At 40.1% G+C, this 26,861-nt stretch overlaps 1 protein-coding gene across 1 annotated transcript in view; it reads right to left on the bottom strand.

Moving 5' to 3' along the window:
* DNTT (DNA nucleotidylexotransferase) overlaps window positions 1-26,861 on the bottom strand; it is a 392,355-nt gene that overhangs the window by 177,823 nt on the left and 187,671 nt on the right. The window contains exons 5-7 of the mRNA XM_070752425.1: window positions 19,654-19,725; window positions 13,206-13,329; window positions 11,957-12,089 (exon numbers count right to left, since the gene is read on the bottom strand). Of these exons, the coding sequence (XP_070608526.1) occupies window positions 11,957-12,089; window positions 13,206-13,329; window positions 19,654-19,725 (329 nt within the window). The remainder of the gene's footprint in view (window positions 1-11,956; window positions 12,090-13,205; window positions 13,330-19,653; window positions 19,726-26,861) is intronic.

Here is a 26,861-nt window from a genome sequence, read left to right as displayed (position 1 = left end):
CCCTCTCCGTAGACTCAGGGTGGCTCACAACAACAATAAAACAATGTATAACAAATCTAATAATTTAAAAGTCACTAAAAACCCCTTATTAAAAAGCAAAAACATACACACAAACATACCATGCATAAACTGTATAGGCCCGGGGGAGATGTCTCAATTCCCCCATGCCTGACGGCAGAGGTGGGTTACTCCTTTCTTCTATTATTATTATTACTATTATTATTATTATTATTATTATTATTATTATTATTATTATTATTATCATCATCATCATTATCATCATTATCATCATTATCATCATCATTATTATTATTATTATTATTATTATTATTATTATTATTATTATTAATTAGATTTGTATGCTGCCCCTCTCCGTACACTCGGGGCGGCATATTCTTGCCATTCAGTCTGTTTTTTGCTTTTTGCTACTTTTGCCAATAAGAGTGTGATTTTACCATGAAATAGTGGACTTTTTGGTCAGTGGTTTTGCTCCAAGAGGACGTACACAGAACGGAAGGCATGGCTATGGTGGGTGTGGCCAGCTAGATGTCACTCCTCTGGTACCTGTGCCGGCCCAGGCAGGGCTAGGGAGATTCATTGTCTCCAGTGTGCTCCAGGGTGAGGCTGTTCCCTCACTGGCACCCAGGCAGTCCTGCAGTTCTAAGACTGACCATGTTCCAGCACAAATGGTCACCACCAAGTTGTAGAGCCGGCTGGGGGTTGAGTTGCTTGGGGCTGGTCCCTCAATATTTCCAGGGCAGCTCTGTTGGCCAAATCTAACCACATCGTAAGCCGGATCTGGCCCACAGGCCTTGAGTTTGACATCCCTACTATAAATTTTTGATTACAGATGAGCAAGACACATAAGTATTTCAAAGCTACAGAGACAAAAGTTCCTTTGAAGTCAAGCAAACTGCGCCCATTTTAAAAGGACCAGATACTGGTAGTCTTTGACTTACAACAATTCATTTAGTAACCATTCAAAGTCACAACGGCACTGAAAAAAGTGACCTATGACCATTTTTCATACTTATGACTGCTGTAGTATCCCCATGATCATGCAATCAAAATTCAGACACTTGCAACTGACTCATATTTATGACGGTCGCAATCCCAAGGTCATGTGATCACCTTTGGATACCTTCTGGCAAGCAAAGTCAATGGGGAAGCCAGATTCACTTAACAATTGTGAATTATTGAGGCCACTTAACAACTACAGTGATTCACTTAACAACTGTGGCAAGAAAGGTCGCAAAGTGGGGCAAAACTCACTTAACAAATGTCTCACTTAGCAACAGAAATGTTGGACCCATTTATTGTTCTAAGTTGAGCAGTACATATATTGTTTAACCAGATGTTGCAGAGGTAATTCCTAAATCTCTGTGTACTTTCCTAAACAAAAACTAAGCTCTTTCTTAATATTCTATCCTGCTCCATCCATTCTAACACAGTGTTTCCTAGAGATGGCTTATGCACAGCCTGTTAATAATTCTAAGAGGACTGGTTGGTCTGTAATTAGGTAGATCAAAGCATTCCTGCCTTTTTGTAGATCAGAACTACAATGACTAGACTCTGATCCTGAAGGATATTACACTGTCTGATCAGTACAAATAAAAAGATTAGCCAACATTACTCTTCATCATTCTACATTTTCTTTTCTTAATTCTGGTGGTCAAAGATAATCTGCTGGAGGTTTTCCAAGCTTAAATTGGGTCAAGAGTTTGGTATCCCCTTTACGAGAACTGGAGCCGTAGACTTTTCTGTACTTGCTCATTTTGGAATTCATTTGATTGTTTTATTCTGCAACCACATACTTCCTAGGGCAGGGGTGTCAAATGCAAGGCCTGTGTGCTTAGATCTGGCATGCATGGCTGCCCTAGAAACAGCAAAGGACCAGCCTGCAGTGTCTCTGCCAGGAAACACGGAGCTCGGAAGGGGCATGTGCAGCTCTCCCAGACTCAACTTTCAGCCACAATGACCCTCTACTGCCTTCAGCCAGTGAAAACGGAGCTCCATTTTTACTGGCAGAGGGAGACAGGAGACTGTCAAAGCTGAAAATGGAGCTTGGGAGCCCATTTCACTGACAGAGCTCTTGGGCCACCACAGGAGTGATGTTGAGTTGGCCACAAGCCCAGCCCTCCCCCTGGGGTCAGACACAAGCCTTGATGTGGCCATCAATGAAATCGAGTTTGACACCCCTATCCTAGGGCTATACAATAAATCCCCTTTATGGGTTGTTATCATGCGTTGGTGAAGGGTCCACTGAAGGGTCCACTGATGCTCTGAACTCTACTGCCAGGAATGAAAGAGTCATCTATTATGAGCAGCTGAAAGATAAGAGCTTTCATCATATATAAGAAAGCAGTGCATAGTTGAATCTTAGAATGAAGCTAATATAGTGGAATGCACTGACTCGGAACTTTTAGATGAATAAAGAAATAAGCATTAGAGATATACAAAACAAAGACCTCTATGGTCTGAATAACTTTTATCACAGATATTTAGATATTTTTTCAGTTCAAGTTTCCTGGGATATTTATATAGATATTAAAAGTCTTCTCAATAAATAAATAATAGTATGTGAGCTATTCAAATTACAGATTTCTGTATTTCTGTTCTCCCAGCACCTAGATTTGTCTTTTTGTAATAAGCAGTCTAAATGAGCAAGGAGTTGGGGGGGAATTAATTCCATATACAAGTATTTCCATAGTAATGATTCCATTGCTATGGTGATAGAAAGCCTTCATTAATGATGTATCGCCATAGCAATGGCTAGATGACATCAAAAATTGCTTATATGGAAAGATCCCTTGAAATCCAGTGTTAATAAACATGTATTTGTTGCTTCATTTTGTTCTTAGGGCATCTTCTTTTATTATACTTTCATTTGTTTCATTTGTACAATTTCAATTGTACTCCTATATAACTCTCTTGGTACAGCAAGCAAACAAGACTGGTACAGACTTCAACACCTTACAGATTAACAAAGTTGGAAGGGACCTTGCAGGTCATCTAGTCCAATCCCCTGACCAAGCAGGAGACCTTAGATCTGCCTCTACCTGGTGTTCTGTCTGGGTGCCCCCAGACTTCAACACCAACTGAAAAAAGCAGCCAGACACGCTGGTAAAAAGCAAAGTCACTTTATATGTATGAAAACAAACACAGAGAACAAAAACTGTTCTTACAAACTGGAATGCTATGAGGCTTCACAGAAGAGTCACGATGGCCAGACAATACAACAGGCTTCTTGCTGGCACACACACCACTGTAGATAATAAAACCCACGCCTCCCCCAAGTTTTCAGCCTTCGAGGCCACAAACCAGAATCAGAGACGCCAAGGATCGAAGCAAGGTCACAGAACTCCCAAAAGATAACTCTCCACAATACAGGAAGGGCGGGCCTGCCTTTTCAACCTTTCTGAGGAGAACCACACCCAAACCCAGCTGTTGCCTGTTAGGGATGGAAATACCTGGCTAATTGTCCCCTTCGTTGGGAGGCCCTTCTCTGCCTCATATCAATGATGGCTTGTGCGTTCTCATCTAAGGATTCCAGGCTACTCGCTGGGGAGAGCTCCCCCCCCGGGGGTCTCAGGCTGTTCTCCCTCCTCTTCGTCCTGGCATTCCTCTTCCCTGTCTGCCTGGTCCTCCTCCTCCTCCTGTTCCTCGTCCTCCCCCTCTGAGCATGGAGCCGGCAGATTTCCAGCCGTTCCCTGAGGAGCCTCAGACTGAATCACAACACCTAGGATTGAACTCACAAACTCCTGATTGTGAGGCAAGAGCTCCATGATAGGTAGGACTGCAGAAAAAACAATTGCAACCAGCTTGCCTTCCATTGCGGTCCTGTATACTGCAAGGGTATGAAAGAGGGCTGAGAAAATATCTACAGACCCCTCACAACCTGGAAATAAACTGTTTCAACTCCTTTCCTCAAGACAGTGCTAGAGGGCACGGCATTGCAAAACAACTAGACACAAAGACAGTTTTCCCCCTTGTGCTAGTTACCCATGAACTATGGCTGCATTACGATTATCCTTTTCAGCATTTCTACTATCTTCTCTTATTGGTATCATTATTATTATTATCTTTCAGCACCAATGAAGCCTCTTGGATGAGAAGTGAAATGTCTTCTCCCACCTCAAGGAAAAAAGCAGCCTAGTTGCCTTTGGAAAAAAGCACTTTTGAGACATATTTATTAGCTAATATGATATGCGCAGGCATACACACAAACGTATCATTTATAGGTAATTATTGTGGAGTGAGGGAAAGGGGGTCATATTTTGGCAAGGCAGGTGATCCAGAGGTGAGTTCCTGCTGGTTCTAACCAGTTCTTTACAGCCATTAGTAAACCAGTGATGATGTCACAGAGCCAGTTCTGTCAGTGCTGGTCCATGGGCACCACCATCTTAGATTTTGCTTCTGTACTATTTTTTTTTGACTGCTCTGGGCATGTGTGCGCGAAAGACATGCACGCACCCTGCCTGACCCCCAGCGAATCAGCAGCAAAAGGATCTACAATGAGGGGTGGGCTGATATCCGGACCGGGGGAGGGACGCAGTGGGGTAGCGAAAATGGAGCTCCACCCCAGAGCACACAATTGCACTGAAAGATGTTGAAAGAAAATGCGTCCTGCATAAGCCACGCCCACAGTGTGGTAGTAAACATTTTGGTAGCCCTTCACTGTCTACAACCCACACCTGATGTGATCCCTGACTGGATTGGATAATCTTCCTGGAAAAAAACAGGAAAACAAAAACAGAAGGTGGGTGAGAAAGCTACTAAAACAACAAAGCTTAGCAAAAGGCATGCTACTAAACACGTCTGAGATAAAAGGGGAATATCCACCTCACATTTCTAGTCTGACAAAATATGAATCCGGAAAAATATTCAATGCAGTTCTGATTTATAAAAATGCAGATTTTGCTATACTCTTTTAAAAAAATACATAATAGTGAAGTCCTTACTATAATTGTCTTTGTAAAATACTTTTGCTTCTGTTTTGATGTAAGGAGCTAGCTATCATAGTGCATCATTATATAATATGCAACACTAAATCCAAATACATTATGCACATACTTTACAATAATTTATTGAAACATATTCTGATTTCCTTTGTATGGTGTTCAGTCAAGAGTCTTGCTAAGCATGCCATAAATTCATTTCCACTGACACTGAGGCTGGAAGAAGAGATACTTTTAGGGGGGTTTTATAACTACTTTCTTGCTCTGCAAATTTGTTTTAAATCACTCAGATAGTGTGATTGCTGAAAGGTGTTTTTATTGTATCCTAACCCTGTGCAGCAGATATAAGCAAGCAAAAACTCACAAGGCACAAATTAATAAAAGAATATTTAGCATTTAGTGGAGTTATATTCCATGATGCATATATGTCATAACTGCACAATTTCCACAGAGCTTTCAAAGCAAAACAAAACAAAACAAAATCAGAATATTCTCCCAGGAAATTAGTTTAATGTTAGTAAAAATCAGGAGGAGGATGTCGGTTTTCAGAAAATGGAATCCAAAGTTTTGCCCTAGCAAAAGTTTCAGGAAATAAATGGATAAACCAGGACATTTCAGGTGATATTCTCAGATAACTATATCACATATTGCTAATTTAGTCTGACTCTCAACATTTTAGATCATCATTTTTCAAACTTGACAACCTTAAAATGTGCAGACTTTGCCTTCCAGAATTCCCTATGCTGACTGAGGACTTCTGGAAGCTGTCCACACATCTTAAAGTTGCCAAGTTTGAAAAATTGGTCTCCTCCTACACAAGATGCTTCCCTGAGTGCTATTCACTATAACTCAATGGGAGAGAAGCATTCAAAGCAGGACATCCTATATGATTTTGGCATAAAGGTAAAAAGTTATGAAAAGATGGCATTCCTTCATAAGTTCTAAAGTTCTTCATATGCTCATACCAGGACCCTGAACTAGAGCTGAATCTACTTTAGCCTTGCATCTACTGCTTTACTTTGTTTCTCCAGTACAGCATGAATCAGGAATAAAGTCTAAATCAGTCGTGCAGCAATCTGTTCTGCAAGACATCACTCCAGGATGATGGGGTCTCAGCTGTGCTGAGACTGTTGCTTTCAAACTCTCTCCTGCCTCTCTAGGGCACTGTTTCTCAACCTTGGCTGTTAGAAAATGTGTAGACGTCAATTCCCAGAATTCCCTAGCCAGCAACGCTGGCTGGGGAATTCTGGAAGTTGAAATCCATACATCTTCCAACGGCCAAGGTTGAGAAACACTGCTCTAGGGAGGTGGGAAGAAGAGCTACAGTCTAGATCAGTGATGGCAAACCTCAGGTGCCAAAAGTGTACGTGCATTCGCTATTGTGCATGTGTGCCTACACCCGTAATTTAATCACCCATGCACCCTGCCCCTGCACATGACCCCCAATGCACACAATCCCCCCCCCATCCCCATTTACAGACTTCCGGTGGGCCCAGAAAAGCCATTTTTCACCCTCCCCAAGCTCCAGAGGCTTTCGTGGAGACTGGGAAGGGTGAAAAAGGCATCCCCCACCCCCCTCGGAGGCCCTTCGGAGGCCAAAAATACCCTCCCAGAGCCTCTGCACAATCCAAAAATCAGCTGGCCAGAGCATAGATGCATGCTGGAGCTGAGCTAGGGCAAGGCTCACGTACTAGCAGAAATGGCTCCACATGCCACTTTGGGCACGTGTGTCATAGGTTCACCATCAAAGGACTAGATAATAATCTGATAAGAGAGATCTGAGTCTAAAGGAAGGACCATCCCTAGATTCCAGGAAAACAAAAGTAAAGGAGGAAGAAAGAGCTTCCAGACTTGCAAGATTGATGTCAGCTGTTAATGTAAGGTTATTGTAATTTGTTTGTTTGTTTGTTTGTTTGTTTATTAGATTTGTATGCCGCCCCTCTCTGCAGACTCGAGGCAGCAGACTCAGTTACAGCAACAGAATCTTTCAAATTTTGCAGGCCGCTTCCCTGTTTTTATTTTCCATGGAGCGGGGGGCAAGTGTTTCTAACATGTTTTCTCTACTCCACAACTACCCACACACACACTTTGGATTAATATTTTATTTCATAATATAATATAAAGTTTGGGTTTGATTCATTTAGTTAAAATTCTGTTAATATAGTTAAATTTTGTTTACATAATTTGCATAACAGTACATCCTCTCTATATATGTTGAACACATATAAAGAATTAACCATTAGAATTATTGTAAATATACTGTACACCACACTAGGCTTGTACAGTAATAAGCATCACTGTAATTCACTTGTTAGCTATATGTGTGTATCTAGCTTCATTCCCAGCCAAAATTATCTTTTGTGCTGAAATGCTAATATTGTTTGTGTGTGCAAGATACAGCTCTTTATAACTGATACTTCCACTTGCAGGCTGTATGAGCTGTGGTAGCCCAGTGGTTAGAATGCAGTATTGCAGGATACTTCTACTGACTGCCGAGCCACTATCTCATTGGCTCAAGGTTGTCTCAGCCTTCCATCCTTCCAAGATTGGCAAATGAGGTCCCATAACATTGGGGAAAATATGCTGACTCTGTAAACCACTTAGAGAAGGCAGTAAAGGACTATGAAATGGTATATAATGGAATTTTTCGGAGTATAAGAAGTAATCCCCCCCCCCTAAAAGAGGCTGAAAATTTATATTTATACTCCAAATGTAGCTTTTACTAAGTTTTTTTTCCCCCAGCCCTAATGAAATGATAATGAGTGAAGCGATCTTCCATGCTTTGTTAGGTAAGTGATCTTCCCTTTGTCTGTATTTTTCACACCTTCTCCCTCTGACAATCAGCTGGTCTTCTGTGCTTTAGAAGCCTTTTTTCAGCCCTAACGCCAGTGAAGCGATCTTCCCTGCTTTACTAGCAAAGCAATCTTCCCTTTGCCTGCTTTTCCCACTGTTTCTCTCTCTGAAGAGAGAGAGAAGTGAAGTGTTTTATAAACTGTTTTTTATCCCCAACCAGGGAATAAAAAGCAAGCACGCACGCTCAAAACTAGCAAACTAATGTGTTGAAGTTGACCAGACTAAGGACTAGCCAGATCAATATCTGGTAGGCAAATTATTTTTTCCCTATTTTCTTCCCCAAAAACTAAAGTGCATCTTATAATCTGTAAAATACGGTAAGTCCTTGGAGAGGGGCGGCATACAAATCTAATAAATTATTATTATTATTATTATTATTATTATTATTATTATTATTATTATTATTACTATACCTGTAAAGAAAAAATACACTTTTAATCGTGAATTTCCTGCCTAAAAAGTGAATATTTATTTATTTATTTAATTTGACATCTATGCTGCCCAATCTTAAAGGACTCAGGATGGCTTACAACAGTATAAAATTACAAATAACAACAACAAGAAAAAGAAGTCAAGAAAAAAACTAATTTCTAATATCTTAATTAAAACTTAAGACAATTCAACATCTTACGTATTAATCATTCATACACATGGACAAGCTAGTGGTTGATTTAGGGCCCCCAAGCCCACTGACATAGCCAGGTCTTTGTGGCCTTATGGAAATCCAGCAGGGTGGAGGCCATACGGACCTTGAGGGGGAGTTGATTCCATAAAGTCGGGGCAGCAACAGAGAAGGCCCTCCCTGCAGTCCCACTAAGCTGCATTGTTTAGCTGACAGGACATGGAGGAGGCCGACTCTGTGTGCTCTAATTGGTCTCTGGGAGGTAATGAAATAACTTATGAGTTATTATGAGACTAATGAAATAACTTATACCTAATGGAAGTGGAAGAGAATTCATATCCAGTCAAGCGTCTTATGTATTAATACAAATAAGTAAGTAAGTAAGTAAGTAAGTAAGTAAGTAAGTAAGTAAGTAAGTAAGTAAGTAAGTAAGTAAGTAAGGATTAAATAAGCTGAAAGCCAAGGCAAATGGGTAGGGGAAAAGCTAAATATAACACATAGTTCCTGTCCAAATTCTTCCATATTCGCTGATAGATTATCTACATATTTTATTTCCTTAAAAGAGCTTTCCAGAGATCCGACCTCTCTGGCTTTGATTTGTCCATTTGTTCTTTGCCTCTAACAGCTTCCCCTTAAGAAGTGGCCCTATCCAAATTTGATCCATCAATTTTGGTTGAAAAGAATATTCATTACTTTGTGGCCTGTAATTTTTTACCAGGAAGAGAACAGTTTAGACAACTCATCTTTATTAATGTTGTGTTTTGTTTACATCCTTCACATTTCTAGTTTTATCTTTCTAACCTTCCTCCCACAACATACATCAAGTTCTTCCAAGTACCTTCCTAACAAATATATTACAATTTTTGCAAGAGTAAAAGTATTGCATGCAATATCAGGAATGGAAAAATGATTCTGGTTGTAGGTTCATTACATTGCTATTATTGCTGCAATATTTAGCTAACTATAATAATATTACTACAATATTGCATTTCAATATCAAGTAAAGATCTACTATTATGCCCCTGTATCATTATCTGTGGATTCCTTATTGACAGTTGATATTTTCCAGACTGTTTTTAGGAATACCAGTGAGATGTCATTTTTATACATAAATAACTCAAATATATAGGAATAGTACTGATTATTTATTTAAACATGGAAGCCTCCAGTTTTCTCACCCTTTCAACTATTTTCATGTAAGAGTTGTAGCCTGTGATCTGTTGTAAGGAATTCATGTTTGCCAAAAGAAGCAAGAAGTGTTGTGTATATGAGGGTGCTTCTTCCTGTTTTGCTAAGTGGATATGGCACGTAAAGAGAAAAATAACCACCGAATGCAGTGAGAATCCTTTACTTAAGACACTTGCATGGTACAACAAACAGATAGGGTCAAGAATGAGTGGTTTATGAATAGATGAGTGGTTTATGAATACAAAAATGTGTGATGTTACAACAGAAGTATATGGGACCAGCATTACCATACAGAGTAAATAGTTGAAGATAGAATTGCAAATTAAATATATGGAAGCAAAGAGTGAATGGGTCAAGAAAAAGAAAGTGAGTTGGTGCAATCTTGAAAAAGAATGAGGTAAGAAGTTTTAAGAACTAAAGACAAGGTATAAAGTAGTGCGCCTACGTGTAAGCAAAAAAAGTAGGGGGAAAACAAAATGAAAAGTATTGAAGTAAACTATTTTTGATCTTTTCTTTTTCTTATTTTGTGCTTTAAATTTCTTAATATTTCATACAAAAAAGCCGAGATAGCACAATGGTTAGAATGCAGTACTGCAGGCTAATTCTACCAATTGCTAGCAATTCAGTCCCAACCACCTCAAGGTTGACTCTGCCTTCCAACCTTCCAAGGTCAATAAAATGAGGACTCAAATTATTGAGGCCATTATGTTGATTCTGTAAACCACTTAGAGGGCATTGTAAAGCACTACAAAATGTTGAATAAGTGCTATTGCTATTGTTACTCTTTTCAATAGTCTGCATAGCATAACATTACTTTAGTTTGAAAGGAAATACCAGGATGAGTATGTATTTGTATGACAAGCCTCTTATTTTTCAGTTAGAAGATGTCAGTAAAAAACTGTGACTCTCTAGATGTCATTTAAGCTTCAGCTTTGAGCATCCCTCAATATTAGCAATGTTGGTTGAAGTTACTGAAAGTTAAAGTTCATCCAAAACAACCTCACCCACAATTATTCTACAGTAGTGTTTCTCAACCTTGGCAACTTTAAGACATGTAGATTTCAATTCCTAGAATTCTGGGAGTTGAAGTCTACCTACCTTAGACCAAGGTTAGGTCCAATCCTGTCACAGTAGGAAATCTATAAGGATCTTTTCTCCATTCTCTGGGGACAATGAATGCTCCATGTTCTTGTCTACAAATTGGTTATAATTTCTAAAACATTATCAAAATTCATCCCACTCTCTCCTGAAATTATTTAGCATTTTTAATGCAAAACATTTGTATAACACAGGTGTTGGCAACCCACAGCTCTGGAGTCACATGTGCCTCTTTGGCCTTTCTGTTGTGGCTCCCTGTCCATCACTGGCTAGCCCCATCCCTCGCCCTCTCCTCCCATCCCTTGGCTAGCCTGAGAAGATAAAGGTGATGGCAGGGGATGGAGAACTGGCCAGGGTTGATTATCCAGCGCCTCACTCTTGTGGAGCTTCTCCCAGTCCTTGTTGGTGCTGAGCATGCCTCAGTTGCTTGGGGAGGCATGCAACCTGCTCTCTGCCCCAATACACTGGCCGCGACTGATGCTGGCCTCGCTAACACAAGTGCTGGCAGGGTGCGAATGGGATCTGGGAGGAAAGGATGTCGGAAAGGGAGACAGGCCTGCAGCACCCAGCCACAGCTTTAAAAGATTCAGGCAGTGGGGAAAGGGAGCTGGCCCCACTGAACTCACATGTCCACCCCAGGGGTCAGGCTTGTAGAAAGCCCTCTCCAAGGGAGGGAGACACAGAGAGATACAGAGAGAGGGGAGAGAGAAGAGAGAGAAGAGAGAGGGAGAGAGGGGGAGATAGGGAGAGGGGCAGAGAGAGAGAAACACTCAGAGATACAGAAAGAGGGGAGAAAGGGGGACAGAGATACAGAGAGTAGGAGAGAGAAGAAGATAGGGAGGGGGAGGAGAGAGGGGGAGAGAGGTACAGAGAGAGAGGGAGAGGCAGAGAGATATAGAGAGATATACAGAGGAGAGAGTGGGGACAGAGAGACAAAGAGAAAGAGAAGACTTTTGTGGCTGGGTAGGAGAGGCTAGGGGATCATGTGATCGGTTAGGAGTGAGTGACATCGAATTGGCCATGCCCACTCAGGTTTTGTGGCTCCCAGTGTTTTTTTTTTCCTTTGGGAAACAGGTCCAAATAGCTTTCTGAGTATTGAAGATTGCAGACCCCTGCTATAACATTTTTTATCTTAAAAATCCAACCTGATTCAACGTGGCATTGTCATAATTTGCAAAAACATTAGCCCAGCCCTCCCAGAGATAGAATTTCCAGAAAACCTGTATTTTATACTTACCTTCGGAAGCCACCAGTTAATGTTACAATAGCATTGGGTAAAATTTTCCACACTGTATCTTGAACGATCCGAGTTGCCGTATCTGCTTCGGCTTTAGATACACAGTTAATAAGGTCATCATAGTACAAGAAACCTGAAAAATGATTCTTATATTATACATCTCGTATCGTTGTACAATTCAAAGTACTGAGGGTCTAGTTGTTTGTAGCACTGCCTGTCCCCAAGGATAATTGCCTGTTCTATTCACTGATAAGATAGGCCAAATCCCTTGCCGTAAATGTTACCATCTAGTGGAACCTTGACACTGTGTACCTTCTGGTGGGCCTTCCACTTTGGAACATCTCCCTTGGGTTCAAAAGTCCCCCACTCTCATAGTCTTGACTATGTGACTTGTCCCATAAGAATGTGGTGTAGTATAATAATAATAATGATGATGATAATAATAACAATAACAACAACAATAACAACAGCAAGAACAACAATAATAGAGTTGGAAGGGATCCCCCTGCTTAGACAGGAAATCCTACACTACTTCACACAGATGGTTATCCAACATCTTCTTTAAACCTTCCAGTGTTGTGACATTCACAAGCTGTTCTACTGATCAACCGTTCTGACGTTAGTTCTGAGTTACTTCTCTCCTTGTTTAGTTTCCACCCATTGCTTCTTGTTCTACCCTCAAGTGCTTTGGAGAATAATTTATCCAGACATGAAAGTGCTTTAGAACAAGGATATCAAATCTTGGCAACTTAAAGACCAGTGGACTTCAACTTCCAGATTCTTATTAACTAATGCAGTTTTTTGTCGCATCCTGGACATAAATTGTTTCAAAATGACACTATAGAGCGCATAAAGCCAACTAAACACAAGAACAGTTTTTTTCCCAAACACCATCACTCTGTTAAACAAACAATTCCCTGTCATTAGGGCTGCCTTACTATTACTGTTAGTCTTTTCATCGTTCCTATCACCCATCTCCTCCCACTTATGACTATACGACTGTAACTTGTTGCTTGTATCCTTACTATTTATATTAATATTGATTGCTTCCTGATTGCTTATTTGTACCCTATGACAATCATTAAGTGTTGTACCTCATGATTCTTGACAAATGTAACTTTCTTTTTTACTGTACGTGCACTGAGAGCATATGCACCAATGACAAATTCCTTGTGTGTCCAATCACACTTGGCCAATAAAGAATTCTATTCTATTTTCAAGTCTGAACATACATTTAGATAATGTTTACCTGCTTTTTGCATTTTTGTCAGTGTTAGGTTCTTGTTACATTTGACTTCTTCCAATGTTCGTAGCCCCATTTTGTACCATTTGTCAGATGTTTTCAATCCAACTCCAAAAACAGAAGTAAAGAGCTATGTAGAGTAGAAATGTGTTCAGTTTAATAGTCTGCAAAGTGCTAGGCCATTCATGTCATGCAGAGTTACATATTTTCTCCTGAATTTTAATACAAATGCAAGAGTTCCAGCCACACTGTAATTTCTATATTTACAGTATTTACAGCTCTACATGGGGCTAACTTTAAAGAACATTCGGAGAATGCAGTTAGTCCAAAGCACACGAGCCGCACGAGCAATTTTGGGTGTACCACGGTACACCCATATATCACTATCACTCCATGAGCTGCATTACCTACTGATAGGTCTCTGAATGCAATTTAAAGTGTTAGTTATTACCTATAAAATCCTAATGGCTTAGGACCAGATTACCTTACAGGACCATTTCCTGCCTCACGTATCCCAGCAACCGGTTAGATACCACACAGTCGGCCTTCTCCAGATCCCATCGGCCAAGCAATGTCACCTGGTGGGGCCTTCTCTGTGGTGGCTCTGACCCTTTGGAATCAACTCCCTCTGGAGAGTCACATTGCCCCCACCTTTCTGCACTAAAGATGTTTCCTCAAATGGGGATGAAATGTTTGCAACCAAATCACCAAGCTTGGAACTCAAACCAACAGCACAATATCATGTGGTCACAATTTGCCACTATTTGCCATACTTTCATCATCCCTTTTGACTTTGCTTGTCAGAAGCTTGCACATGACAATTGTGTGACCATGGGACACTGCAACGGCATAATTGCAAGCCAGTCACTGAGCATCTGTATACCAATCACATGTCCATGGGGATACTAAGATGTCCATAATTGCAAAATCATACGAGTTATGGAAAATTCAAACAGGTGTTTCTTTAAGGGAGAACTAGCTTCTGTATTTCACCTAAATTTCACTTAAATTTCACCTAAATTTGAAAAGCATATAGATTGCAGCAAGCAGTAGCAAGTACTCCTATCCAATAATATTTGCTATAGATTGAACAGCAATGCAAATATTACATTTATTAATAAAAGCGGGGAAGAGCATGAAAGGAAACAAAAACTTTGCCAAATCACCAGGGAAGAGACACAGAATTATGGGTTTGTAAAACATGTCTGACGATGAGTAATATCCTCTGGGATCCCATTTAGAACCACTTTCTACCCATTCAAATACAATTGTCCATCCTGGCAAGACTTCCCTCTTCCTTTCCTGAAATAGTTTTTTTAAATCTTTTTCCTTTTTCTTGGTTTTGGTAAAAATCATGATCTAAGACATGGGTCCTCAAACCATGGCCCCTGGGCCAGATATGGCCCAATGAAGACATTAATCCGGCCCTCACAGGATCATGAGGCTGCCCCACCCACTCTAGCGTCCATGCTCAATTGCTAGATTTCTTTAGTTCAGAAGCAGCCACCTGAGGGAGGAGAAGGGGGTTTCTCCCTGAGTTTTTAAAAGTGAGGCTTTTCCAAAGAGCAACTTTGGAGCATTGCTTCTCTGTGTGTGTTTGCTAAGGTTGGTGGATATTTCGCTAAGGATCTTTCCCACTGTGGTTTCCATGCTCAATTGCCAGCTTTCTTTAGTTCAGAAACAGACACATGGGGGAGGATGCTGGGGGAAGGGTTTTTGTAGTTATTTCATTGCCTGTGTTCCAGGACCTAAATTGATTAGCTGTGTGTAGAGTAAACCCATTTAACTTAAAAGTTTTTCTTTTCTTTCTCTGTCAACCCTCCAATTCTAAATGAAACTTGAGGTGGACCTGTCCTTTCTGATCAGTCCTCCTGATTTGGCTTCTTTTAGATTTAATCAGCATTAAGGTATTGCCTGTAACATTTACTTTATATATAATATTTACCTTTTAAAACAGATTGGGGTGCGTGTAAGAGGGAGAGCAAATTGGTGGGGGTTGTATTTGGCTCGATGGGGTTTATATAATTTGAAATCTGTTCATTTTAAATAAAGTAAGAAATGCAGATTAATATTTCTGGAAGTAGTAACAAAAGATAATTCCATAGGTTAAATGCATCAGAAATCAATTTACAGTACATAAGATAAGAATATATGGTACATTCAGAGAAAGGCAATGCTAATGGAATTCATAGTGACCCTCTTTCCCAAATCTTGGGGATTTTAGTTGCAGTCTTAATTGGTGCAGTTCTCAGTCTGGTTTATTGTGTGGTCTTCTGAAACATATAATCGGGAGTTATTTTGAAGGAAATCCTGTTTGTTTTATTCTTTTTTTATTGGCCTATTTTAAGAAGCCTGAAGCTGCTGTTGTACTGGAATTAGGCAAATGACAAGAAAGTGTGTGCTCTTTTTCCCTTGGGGGGGATGTCTTATTAAATAAATATGTGCTTGGATTCAGCAAGTACAACTTCGGAAGGACAATGGCAAAATTGACTGCTAAATTGGCCACACCCACCCAGTCACATGGCCACACTCACCTAGCTACAACCATCCAGCCACATGCCCACCTAGCCACACCCACCTAGTCACATGACCACCTGGCCACATGCCCACCTAGCCAGTCCAGGCCCCTAACAGTCCAAAGGCCATGAATTGGCCCCCTGTTTAAAAAGTTTGAGGACCCCTGTTCTAAGAGGTATTTCTCTCCTTGGTCAAAAACGTAGCAACAGCAATAGCACTGAAACTGGTATACCGCCCCATAGTGCTTTACAGCATTCTCAGGGTGATGCATAATGCCCCCAACAAAATAGAATAGAATAGAATAGAATAGAATTATTTAGGCCCCCATTTTAAAAACCTTGCAAGGATAGAAAGCTGAGCCAATCTTGAGCTCTGCCAGGATCAAACCCCAGCCTGTGGGAAGTGTTTAATCACTATGCCACCAGGACTACCACGAATAAAGTTTTGTTGGTGCTTTAACTAGAGATTAGTTGGTTGTAGAAGAGATTGACCCTGACTCCTCTTTAGAAAGCCAGATCCTGAAGATGAAACTCAAATACTTTTGCCACCTAATGAGAAAGAAGGGCTCACTGGAGAGTAGCCTAATACTGGAAAAGATTGAGAACAAAAGAATAAGGGGATGACAGGGAATGAGGTGGCTTTATAGAAATCGGCATGAGCTTAAATGGACTCCAGGGGATGGAAGAGGGCAGAAAGGCATGGAGGAATGTTTTTCCATGAGGTCATGATGGTTTGGACATGACTTTACAGCTAACAAAAACAAGAAGTTGGTCCTAGAAAGCTATTGAGAAAACAAAGCAATGATCTTCATACAAGCTGATATCTCAGAAGATCAATGCATCTATTATGCATGTGCCACCTTGTAAATTGATTGTTTCTCAAAATTTCATTGCAAGTAATTGAATTCATTGAATTTTAGAACTGGCTGGAGAGGCCTATTTAAATCTTCCTTTGTATTGAATCTCCAGACTTTGAATATGGGTCATGCTAATTTAACTTGTATTTCCAAGAAGATTATTTATTAATGCAAAAACAATAAAGAAAAGAATGATTCTGGGATATGTATGGCTTGTCATTTTAGATACAGCAAGTGAAATTATCCACTCTTTGTGAAAAGCACGGTGCTTGTGAGGAAGAGCTATTATATTTTGTAATCTCATTTGTCAAATATTACTTAAATTCTTATCTATTAATTCTCTAGCATTTTGTTAATGGGATCATGAGAATTCACAGAATTGTTATTAGCTCTTGCACAATGGTCAGACTGAAGTTTATAAAGCATGAGTTATCACTGGCAGAAAAGGAAACAAAATTAAACTTTTCCATCACTCAGAAATATTATCTGCTTTTTTTAAAACACTCTCAGTAAAGTTAGATTTCTTCATGGCCATCTTCCTGTAGTAAATCACTTTATGTGCAATTAAACTTCAACCTAAACGAATTTACTTGGAAATCAGGCTTAAATGAGCCAACTAAATGGACTTAAAATTAAGGCTAAATCCTGATGATTTATATGCTACTGTTAGCACAATTAGTAACAGATAAATGGAAATGGTTAATTAATTAATTAATTACTACACTTGTATCTTGTCTCATTCAATAGATGTTGGGCAGTTGAAAAATTATTCATTAAATGCGTTGATTGCTGTTCATTTAGAACAAAGAACACCATGGGTTGCAAATGCACTAATTCAAGAAGTAGTTTTTCATGGCGGATTGTCAGAGATTGTGTGTCAAAGCTTCTGCAGTGTGCAGGTGCTCAAATCCATGACATGGACACATATTTATTATAAGTTTTATGTCTCATCTTTCATCTGGAAACTGGAATTTACCCATGTAGGATCTTCAATCATTTTATGAACACTACAACAATCCTGTTCAGAGAAACAATGAGACATCTAAAGATCGCTCAATATACCCCACAAAGGGGTGAGGAGGTTAAATTTGAATGCTAGATTTCCATTCACTGGCACCACTTTTCACATACCTAACATTGGAGAAGTAAATAGCAGTCATTTGTCATTAACTAGGAAGTGATACGTCTTTAAAGAAAAACCAGAAAAAATCTAATTGCTTCTTGAAAAAAGCACTTTTGGGACAGCCACGACCTGTATGACTGAGAATCTCCATAGACATTTGATATAGGGCAGTGATGGCAAACCTTTTTTCCCCTTGGGTGCCGAAAGTGCAAACACACACACTATCGTGCCTGCTGAGTGCCCACACCCATAATTCAATGCCTGGGGAAAGCAAAAATTGCCTCTGCTGCCCATCCAGAGGCTCTCTGGAGGCCAGAAACAGCCCATTTCCCAACTTCTGGTGGGTCCATTTTTCACCCTTCCCAGGCTCCAGAGGCTTCCCTGGAGCTCAGGAGGGCAAAAGCGCCCTCACCCATTCCCCCCAGAGGCCCTCTGGAAGCCGGAAATGCCCTCCCAAAGCCTCCATGTGAGCTGAAAATCAGCTGGCCTGTGTGCATATGTGTGCTGGAGGTGAGCTAGGGCAACGGCTCACGTGCGAGCAGTTAGGGCTCCACGTGCTACCTGTGACACCCGTGCCATAGGTTCGCTGTCACTGATATAAGGTCTCCTGCTTGAGCATGGGGTTGGACTAGATGACCTTAAAAGTTGCTTCCAACTTTGTTATTCTATGGCAGTAATGGGGAACCTTTTTTGGTTCACATGCCAAAAGGGTGTGTGTGGTCATGCTAGCATGTGGTCACATGTCCACCCACCCCTTTCCTCCCCCCCATGCATGCACATCCCCCACGCTGCCCCCCATGTATGCACACAGTCCTTTCTGAAGCCCCGGAGGCAGTGGTGGGTTTCTACTGGTGCAGTCCAGGGAGCTGCATTGGTAGGAACCCATTGATGATGAAATTTTTGGCATTTTTTTCCCAGCATCTCCTGAGAAGAAACTTCTCAGCTGTGCTTCAGATGAAGAATAAAGGTAATAATAATAATAATAATACAACTCTGGCATAAGCCAGTGAAAGTGGCTAGGCGCAGTGCCAAAGGATCTCAGCGGACATTTGAAAACCATTGGAATTGACAAAATCTTCATCTGTTAATTGCAAAAGTCCGCTTTACTGGGATCAGCAAACATAATTTGCCACTACATCACGCAGTCCTAGGTGCTTGGGAAGCACCTGACTGGTGATGAACTACAAAATCCAGCATAGTGATCTCATTTGCTGTGTTGTATTGACATAGTAATAATAAAAAACAGCTGGTCAACATGACATGCATCCTGGAGCTGACACAGGGCAACACTTTGTGTGCCACACATATGCCATAGGTTCACCATCACGGTTCTATGGTTTATTCTTTCAGAATCCAAAACCAGTTAGTTCATTTGAAGGGCACCCGATTTAGGAAGGGGGTTGCAACTTTTTTCGCCACTGTATTTTCTTCTTAACCAAACCAGGGTTAGATTTCCATTTTTCCTTGTAATCCGGTCTGCATACTCAGAGGAAGAAAAACAGAGGAAACTTATATACACTGGTACCTCTACCTACAAACGCTTCTACTTACAAACTTTTCTAGATAAGAACCGGGTGTTCAAGATTTTTTTGCCTGTTCTCAAGAACCACTTTCCCCTTACAAACCCGAGCCTCTGAAACTGTAACTAGAAAAGGCAGGGAGACGCCTCCATGGGACCTCTCTAGGAATCTCCTTGGAGGAAACAGGGCAGGGAAAAGTGGGGAAAAGCCTCCGTGGGGCCTCTCTAGGAATCTCCTGGGAGGAAACAGGGGCCCCACCCTCCCTGTGGTTTCCCCAATCGCACACATTATTTGCTTTTACATTGATTCCTATGGAAAAAATTGCTTCTTCTTACAAACTTTTCTACTTAAAAACCTGGTCACGGAACGAATTAAGTTCATAAGCAGAGGTACCTCTGTACACCCCTTGGCAACTGTCAAAAAGAAAAGCAGACTTACTTTAATTGATCTGTAGTTTTCATCGTTTAGCACTGCTTTTACTTTAGAACTCTCCCCTTCTTCAAATATATCCTGAATGCATAGGAGAGAGATATTTGTGCAGGTTTATACACATTTCTGTGGTCTTTATGGAGCAATCTAATTACTTCTAATAGCCTCTCAGTGCTTTAGCAGTCCTGTTTTAAAATTCAGGCTGAACTCTTACACATACTTAGCGTTGTTGGTTTTGTTAGACGATAAGCATGCGATGCATGTTTTTTAAATGCTGCTGAGCTTTTTACTGTGGCACAATAAACTGAAAGGAGAATCTGAGCAGCAATTCTAGGCAGCATTTAATTATAGCATCCCCCTCCCCTTCCTCAATATCCATCCCCATTGCAAAGGGGAAAGCACGTCTGCTGCTAAAAGTGATCAAGGGATGGGGCTGTTTTGCAAATTATCTTTAATTTTAATGCTTTCGTGCAAAAGCGATTCCTAGAGGCTCTCAAAAAAAATTAAGACAGTGAAATGATCTTGTTTCAAAAAGATAAAGGGAGGAATTTATAATTTATAATTTCTTTCTAACAAGAAGAGTCCTCTGCTTACACCACCAGACACAAATCTTTGAGCTTGAACAACCTTGAACCTCTCCACCTACGGTCTGACCTAAGCACAGTACACAGAATCATCTGCTGCAACGTCCTACCTGTCAATGAATACTTCATCTTCAACCACAATAATACACAGGCAAAACAATACATTCAAACTCAGAGTAAACTGCTCCAAACTCAATTGCAGAAAATATAACCAGCAACAGAGTGGTCAATTCTCTACCTGACTCCATTGTTACTTCAACTTTAAACTGTCTACTTTGGACTTCACCCCATTCCTAAGAGATGTGTAAGGGAGCATGCATAAGCACACCAGTGTGCCTACAGTCCTTGTCCTACTGTCCCCATTCATTATACTCATTCCTTGTTCATGTCCATGTTTATACTTATACCTGTTATCTAATAAATGATTGACAAACTAATTAAAATAAAAAATAGAAAATAAAATAATGTTACTCACTAAGAGGAGCGGGGAAATGTTATTGCTTTGAGGAAAAAGTTCTCCCTTGTACCCAGAGAGAGCTAAACCACAATGTTTGGGGGTAACATGTTAAATATTTTCTTTCTCATATCAGGGATCAGGTCTAGATCAGAATCCCAGCATTCTATTTGCATAAGGTATATTTTATTGTTCCTGCCACACCTATCCATGTAGTTTTGAATAAGTTGAATATGGTATTTTTTGACTTGTGTCCTCAATTGGGACACAACTTATTGTTGCTAAGCAAGTTGGTTGTGAAATGATTCAACTATATTAATGTCTGATGTGCAGTGTGGGTTCCGGATAGATGAGCTGTATTCAAGAAATGTTCTAGCCAAAGTTTTGTAGCTCAATATTACCAGAGAATAAGCTACACAAGATTATGTTAACAACTTTTAATGCCTTTTTGGCAATGCTGTTACATTGAGCTCTGGCACTTTGATCATTTGAGATGAGTACTCCTTGACTGAGTGAGGTCGTATCCGCCGAGATTAAATTTTGTGTTCTGATTTTTTTTGCCAATGTGTAAGACAGAACATTTGTTGACTGAGATTTGGACTTGCCAATTGTTTGACCATTCTGATAGATAGCCAAAGTCTTTTTGTAGGGTAGAAGCATTGTCAGTGGTGTTGAATAGTTTTAAATCATCCACAAAGAGAACACAATTGCTTATATTATGACCACAAAGATTGTTTATGCAAAGTATAAAGAGTGTAGGTCCTAAAACACTTCATTGGGGGACAGCAATGTTAACAGACATAGGGTTTGATAGGGCATTCTTTATTTTGAGTACTTGTTGCCTGTTTGATAAGAATGCTGCTGTCTACTTATGCAGGGATCCGGAAATGCCATAAAATTTTAATTTTAGAAGTAGTTTGTCATGTTCTACTGAATCAAAGGCTTTACAAACGTCTATTTGCATCATGTGTTCATGGGTTTGTAGGTGCACAAACCAGTCATAAGTCATGTTTTTCAGTGTTGCTAATGAATTACTGTAAGTTATGGATTATCTGTATTGAGAGGAGGAAGACCAACATGGCACAAGGAAATCATGGATGGTGGAGAGGGCGGGGTCTGATGGCCACAGCAGCAGGAATCTTTCCTCTCCCTTGGGAAGGTTCCAAATCCTCACTGCTCAGGGGTTCTGGCCCTTTTGGACCAGACCAGATTCTCTCTGAAGGGAAGGTGACACAGGGGATGCTTCCAGAGGTCTGGTAGCTGCTGGCATGCCCCACCAGATAAACTGGCCTAGTCTCTCACTGGCTGTGGTGTGATGCTGGCCAGGCAGCCATGCCTGAGCCGACACAGCCATGGAGACAATGCAATGCTGGGATGGATAGATGATTGGTAACATCTGGAAAGAGCTGGAGGTGCTACTTACACAGAAAGGAGAGATTTAAAGCTGTGCTGGTGAGTTGAAGTGGCCGAAAGGGATTTTTGGATTTATTTATTTTTTGCTCAATTTGATTTTAATGGAGTGAAAACAGCCAGAAATGGAGTAAGCATCTGTCCTTGCAATGAGACAAAGTGCGAAGGCTTTTAAAATCAGCAATTGCCCAAGAATGGACTTTTAAAATTCTTAACCATTTTTAAATTTGTTTTTTTGAATTGGGACCCCTTAAATTTTTGCTGTGAAAATGCGCCCCTTACTACCTCGCCTCAATCCTACCACAACTCAACCCTATCCAATCCCCTTCCTGAACACAAACACAACCTCAAATGCAAACTAATCAATGCAAGAAGTTTAATCAACAAGTTATCAGAATTCCTCCTTCTACTCAACACCAACTTATTTGACATAATCTTTGTTTGCGAAACATGGCTGAACTGTTCCTTTCCTGACTCCATCATTACACAAAATAACTACCTGGTTTTCCGGTCCGACCGCGAATCCCGCAGAGGAGGTGGTGTAGCCATATTCTACAAAAGCTCACTCAATCTAAAAAACATTCAAATCGCACAAGATTTATTCCTTCCTGAAACCCTAATCTGCGATCTTTCCCTCAACACCACTCTCCGCTTTTTACTGTGCTACAGAGCTCCAAACTGTGACACTTCCCATGCATCAAAATTAACTTCCCTACTAACATGGGCATCCTCCTGCCCCTACCCCATTATCTTCCTAGGTGACCTCAACCTACCACACATCAACTGGACACTAAATGAATGCTCCACCGAACCTATACATACCGCCATCTACAACACCGTCACCAGCCTGGGACTGGAACAATTAGTATTAAACAACACCAGACTCAACAGCTGCCTCGACCTCATCTTCTGCAACAGTAAAAGTGCTATTTATGGACTGCATATCATAGAACCCTTCTCCAACACCGACCATAGTATGATCAACTTCAACCTCAACCTACGCCATCACAACACTCAACAGAACAACGCGGCACCCAAGTACAATTTCAGGAAAGCCAACTACGAACTCATAGACGTCAATCTCTCATTTATTAATTGGCAATCCCTCTTCTCCAACTGCATCTCCATCGATGACCTCTACAACACGTTCTTACTCCAAATCAATAGACTTATAGATCTGTATGTTCCAATTTCCTCTCCTAGAAGAAAACAGAAAAACAACGTTCCCATCTCATTAAAGAAACTACAAACCAAAAAAAGATCCCTCTGGCGTAGAAACAAAAAAGGTCCTGTAAACAACTTTAAAAACCGCTACAGAAGAATATGCCAACAAATAAAAGCAGAATGTCTAAACTATCACAGTGATCAAGAGGAAAACCTCCTACGCACCAAATCTAACCGTGCCTTCTACAACTTCGTCAACAACAAACTTAACGATTCCAGACCTATTCCACCTCTCATTGGACCACACAACAAAGAGTACCACGACGACCCATCCAAAGCAAATCTATTCAACTCCTTTTTTGGCTCCGTTTTTGTTAACAGTAATAACTCATCCCCCCTCTTTGCAAATCGCACTCCTAACTCATTAAATAACCTAAGCCAAATCATCTTCACCACAGACTACGTTGAAAAAGCAATCCGTGATCTCAAACCTTCCCTATCTGTCGGTCCAGATGGTCTTTGTGCATACTTCCTAAGAAAACTCTCATCTGCCATAGCTGAACCCCTAAGCATTATCTTCCAAAATTCCTTCATGACCAGCACTCTCCCCAAACTGTGGTTAAAAGCAGTAGTCATCCCCATCTTCAAAAAAGGAGACCCATCACTAGTTGACAACTACAGACCAATATCACTATGCTGTGTACCTTGTAAAATCATGGAATCAATTATAAATCATTCAATCACTCTTTACTTAGAATCTCACAACCTACTATCAAAAAAACAATTTGGATTCAGAAAGAAACTATCCTGCAACCTACAACTACTCCACTGCAAAAACATCTGGACTACCCACCTTGATCAAGGAAAATCCATCGATGCAATTTATATCGACTTCTGCAAAGCCTTTGACTCAGTGGTTCACGACAAACTTCTCCTAAAACTCAAATCCTATGGCATCTCAGGTCTCCTCCACAACTGGATTACCGCATTCTTGTCAAACAGACAACAAGTTGTCAAAATCGGAAGCGCCATTTCCTCCCCTGTCCCTGTCAAAAGCGGCGTTCCCCAAGGCAGTGTACTAGGTCCTACTCTTTTCATCCTATACATCAATGACCTCTGCGATAATTTCGTAAGCAACTGTGTACTTTTTGCCGACGATGTGAAACTTTTCAATACCACTGACAACACACTCACTCTCCAAAAAGACCTTGACTTTGTTTCAGATTGGTCCAACACCTGGCAACTTCAAATATCAACCAACAAATGCTCTACCCTCCACATCGGCAAAAAGAATCCTAACCACATATATGAACTGAATAAACAAATCCTCACTACCAACCAACACTCAGTAAAAGACCTTGGAATACTAATATCAAATGACCTAAGTGCTAAAGCCCACTGCAACAATATCGGCAAAAAAGCCTCCAGAGTTGTTAACCTGATCCTATGCAGCTTTTACTCCGGCAATCTCACACTACTCACAAGAGCCTACAAAACCTATGCCAGACCCATTCTCGAATACAGCTCATCTGTCTGGAACCCACACCACATCTCAGACATCAACACTCTCGAAAACGTCCAAAGATACTTCACCAGAAGAGCCCTCCACTCCTCCACTCGAAACAGAATACCCTACGAAAATAGACTAACCATCCTGGGCCTTGAAAGCCTAGAACTACGGCGCCTAAAACACGATTTGAGCATTGCCCACAAGATCATACGCTGCAACATCCTTCCGGTCAACGACTCCTTCAGCTTCAACAGCAACAACACAAGAGCACACAACAGATTTAAACTTAATATTAATCGTTCCAAACTTGACTGTAAAAAATATGACTTTAACAATCGAGTTGTCAAAGCGTGGAACTCATTACCGGACTCAATAGTGTCAACCCCCAATCCCCTACACTTCTCCATTAAACTCTCCACGATTGACCTCTCCAGATTCCTCAGAGGCCAGTAAGGGGCGTACATAAGTGCACTAATGTGCCTATCGTCCCCTGTCTAATTCTCTTTCCTTACCCCTTTTATGTTATATATTCTCTCCTCTATATTTATTCTCTTCCTATCCACTTCTCTTCTTTTTTACTTCCTATCCTTATATATATTACCTAATGTCTATTCTCTCTCATATGTATTGTATATTGGACAAAGAATAAATAATAAATAAATAAATAATAATTTACACATATGAAAGAGGAAGAGGAAGTGAAATTCTAAAAATACCAGAAAATTTGAACAAGCGTGTTATTTAGTGCCATCTAGTGTTCGGAGGAAATATAGTAGCCAATCTGTGTATATGACTTGGAAGCATTTGTTTGGCCTTCACATTGGTTGTCTTTTTTTTTATGAAAAGGGAGGTTGTCAGCTGTGACCTGGAAAGAAGAAACTATTCAAGATGGAACTGACCTAATTGTTTGAAAACATATTGGATAATGCATTTGAAAAGAGGTTTGAGACATTTTAAGAACATTGACATTGAAAACACAGAAGACAGCAGAAGATAGCAGTACTTTAGAAGAGGAAGTGACTGAGTTTTTCCCCATAAAGCTATAAATTATTTTAAAAATTGACTATGGAACTAAATGAATTGGAATTATTAATGATTTAATTTTATTGGAGTTTATTACTGAAAAGAAAATTGGAGATAAAAAAGTTAAAATGGAATGATGGAATAAGGAAAGGAAATTGAAATGATTATGAATAAGAAAATTGATTATGATTATTATGGATGAGAAAATAAAAAATGGTTGTGATTATGGTTATAATTATTTCAGACTTTTGATAGTTTTATTGATTATTTGAATTATATATTGATCATTTATTGACTATTTCAATTATAAATTCATTATGTGATTTACACTAATAAATAATAGGAGTAAAGAGAAAAGGGATTATTAAAGGAGGATTAATATGGGATAATAATTAGTATTGATTATGTTGGGTATGACAGTAAAAATGGATGGAGTAGGGAAGAGCTTAATCTAATAGATTAGGGAAGATTGTTACACAGAGTTCGATAGTGGAAGGTACATAGAATAGGGAAAATACATAGATTAGGGAAATATATAGATTAGAGGAGATTATTGCACTGCAATTGGCAGTGAAAGCAATTAGAGTAGGGAAGATTATTGCACTGCTATGACAGTGACATATAGAATAGGGAAAATAATTACACTGGGCTTGGCAGTAGTAGATTATCACACTAAGATCGGCAGTGGAAGATATATAGATTAGGGGAAAATATATTTAAGAATATAAGAAATGGATTGTAGCATGACAGCACAGTTTTGTTAGATAAACAGCAAATAGCCACGAGAAATTGAGATAGCTAAAAGCACTTTTAATTCAAATCAGGGCAAAGGAGAATGTCTGAAATCTGGATGATAGGATTTGAAAAGAAGGTAGCACAGGATGAATGATATGTACCAGAATAAATTGGATAAATAATTAGGAAATTTGGATTAAGAATTTGACATTTGGTATTACAGTGTTCCCTCGATTTTCGTGGGGGATGCGTTCTGAGACCGCCCGCAAAAGTCGAATTTCCGCGAAGTAGAGATACAGAAGTAAATACACTATTTTTGGCTATGAACAGTATCCCA

The sequence above is a fragment of the Erythrolamprus reginae genome, chromosome 5 (genome assembly GCF_031021105.1).
Source record: "Erythrolamprus reginae isolate rEryReg1 chromosome 5, rEryReg1.hap1, whole genome shotgun sequence".
Lineage (NCBI taxonomy): Eukaryota > Metazoa > Chordata > Lepidosauria > Squamata > Dipsadidae > Erythrolamprus > Erythrolamprus reginae.
The sequence above is the reverse complement of the archived record's forward strand: the minus strand, read 5'-3'. Positions and strand labels throughout refer to the sequence as shown.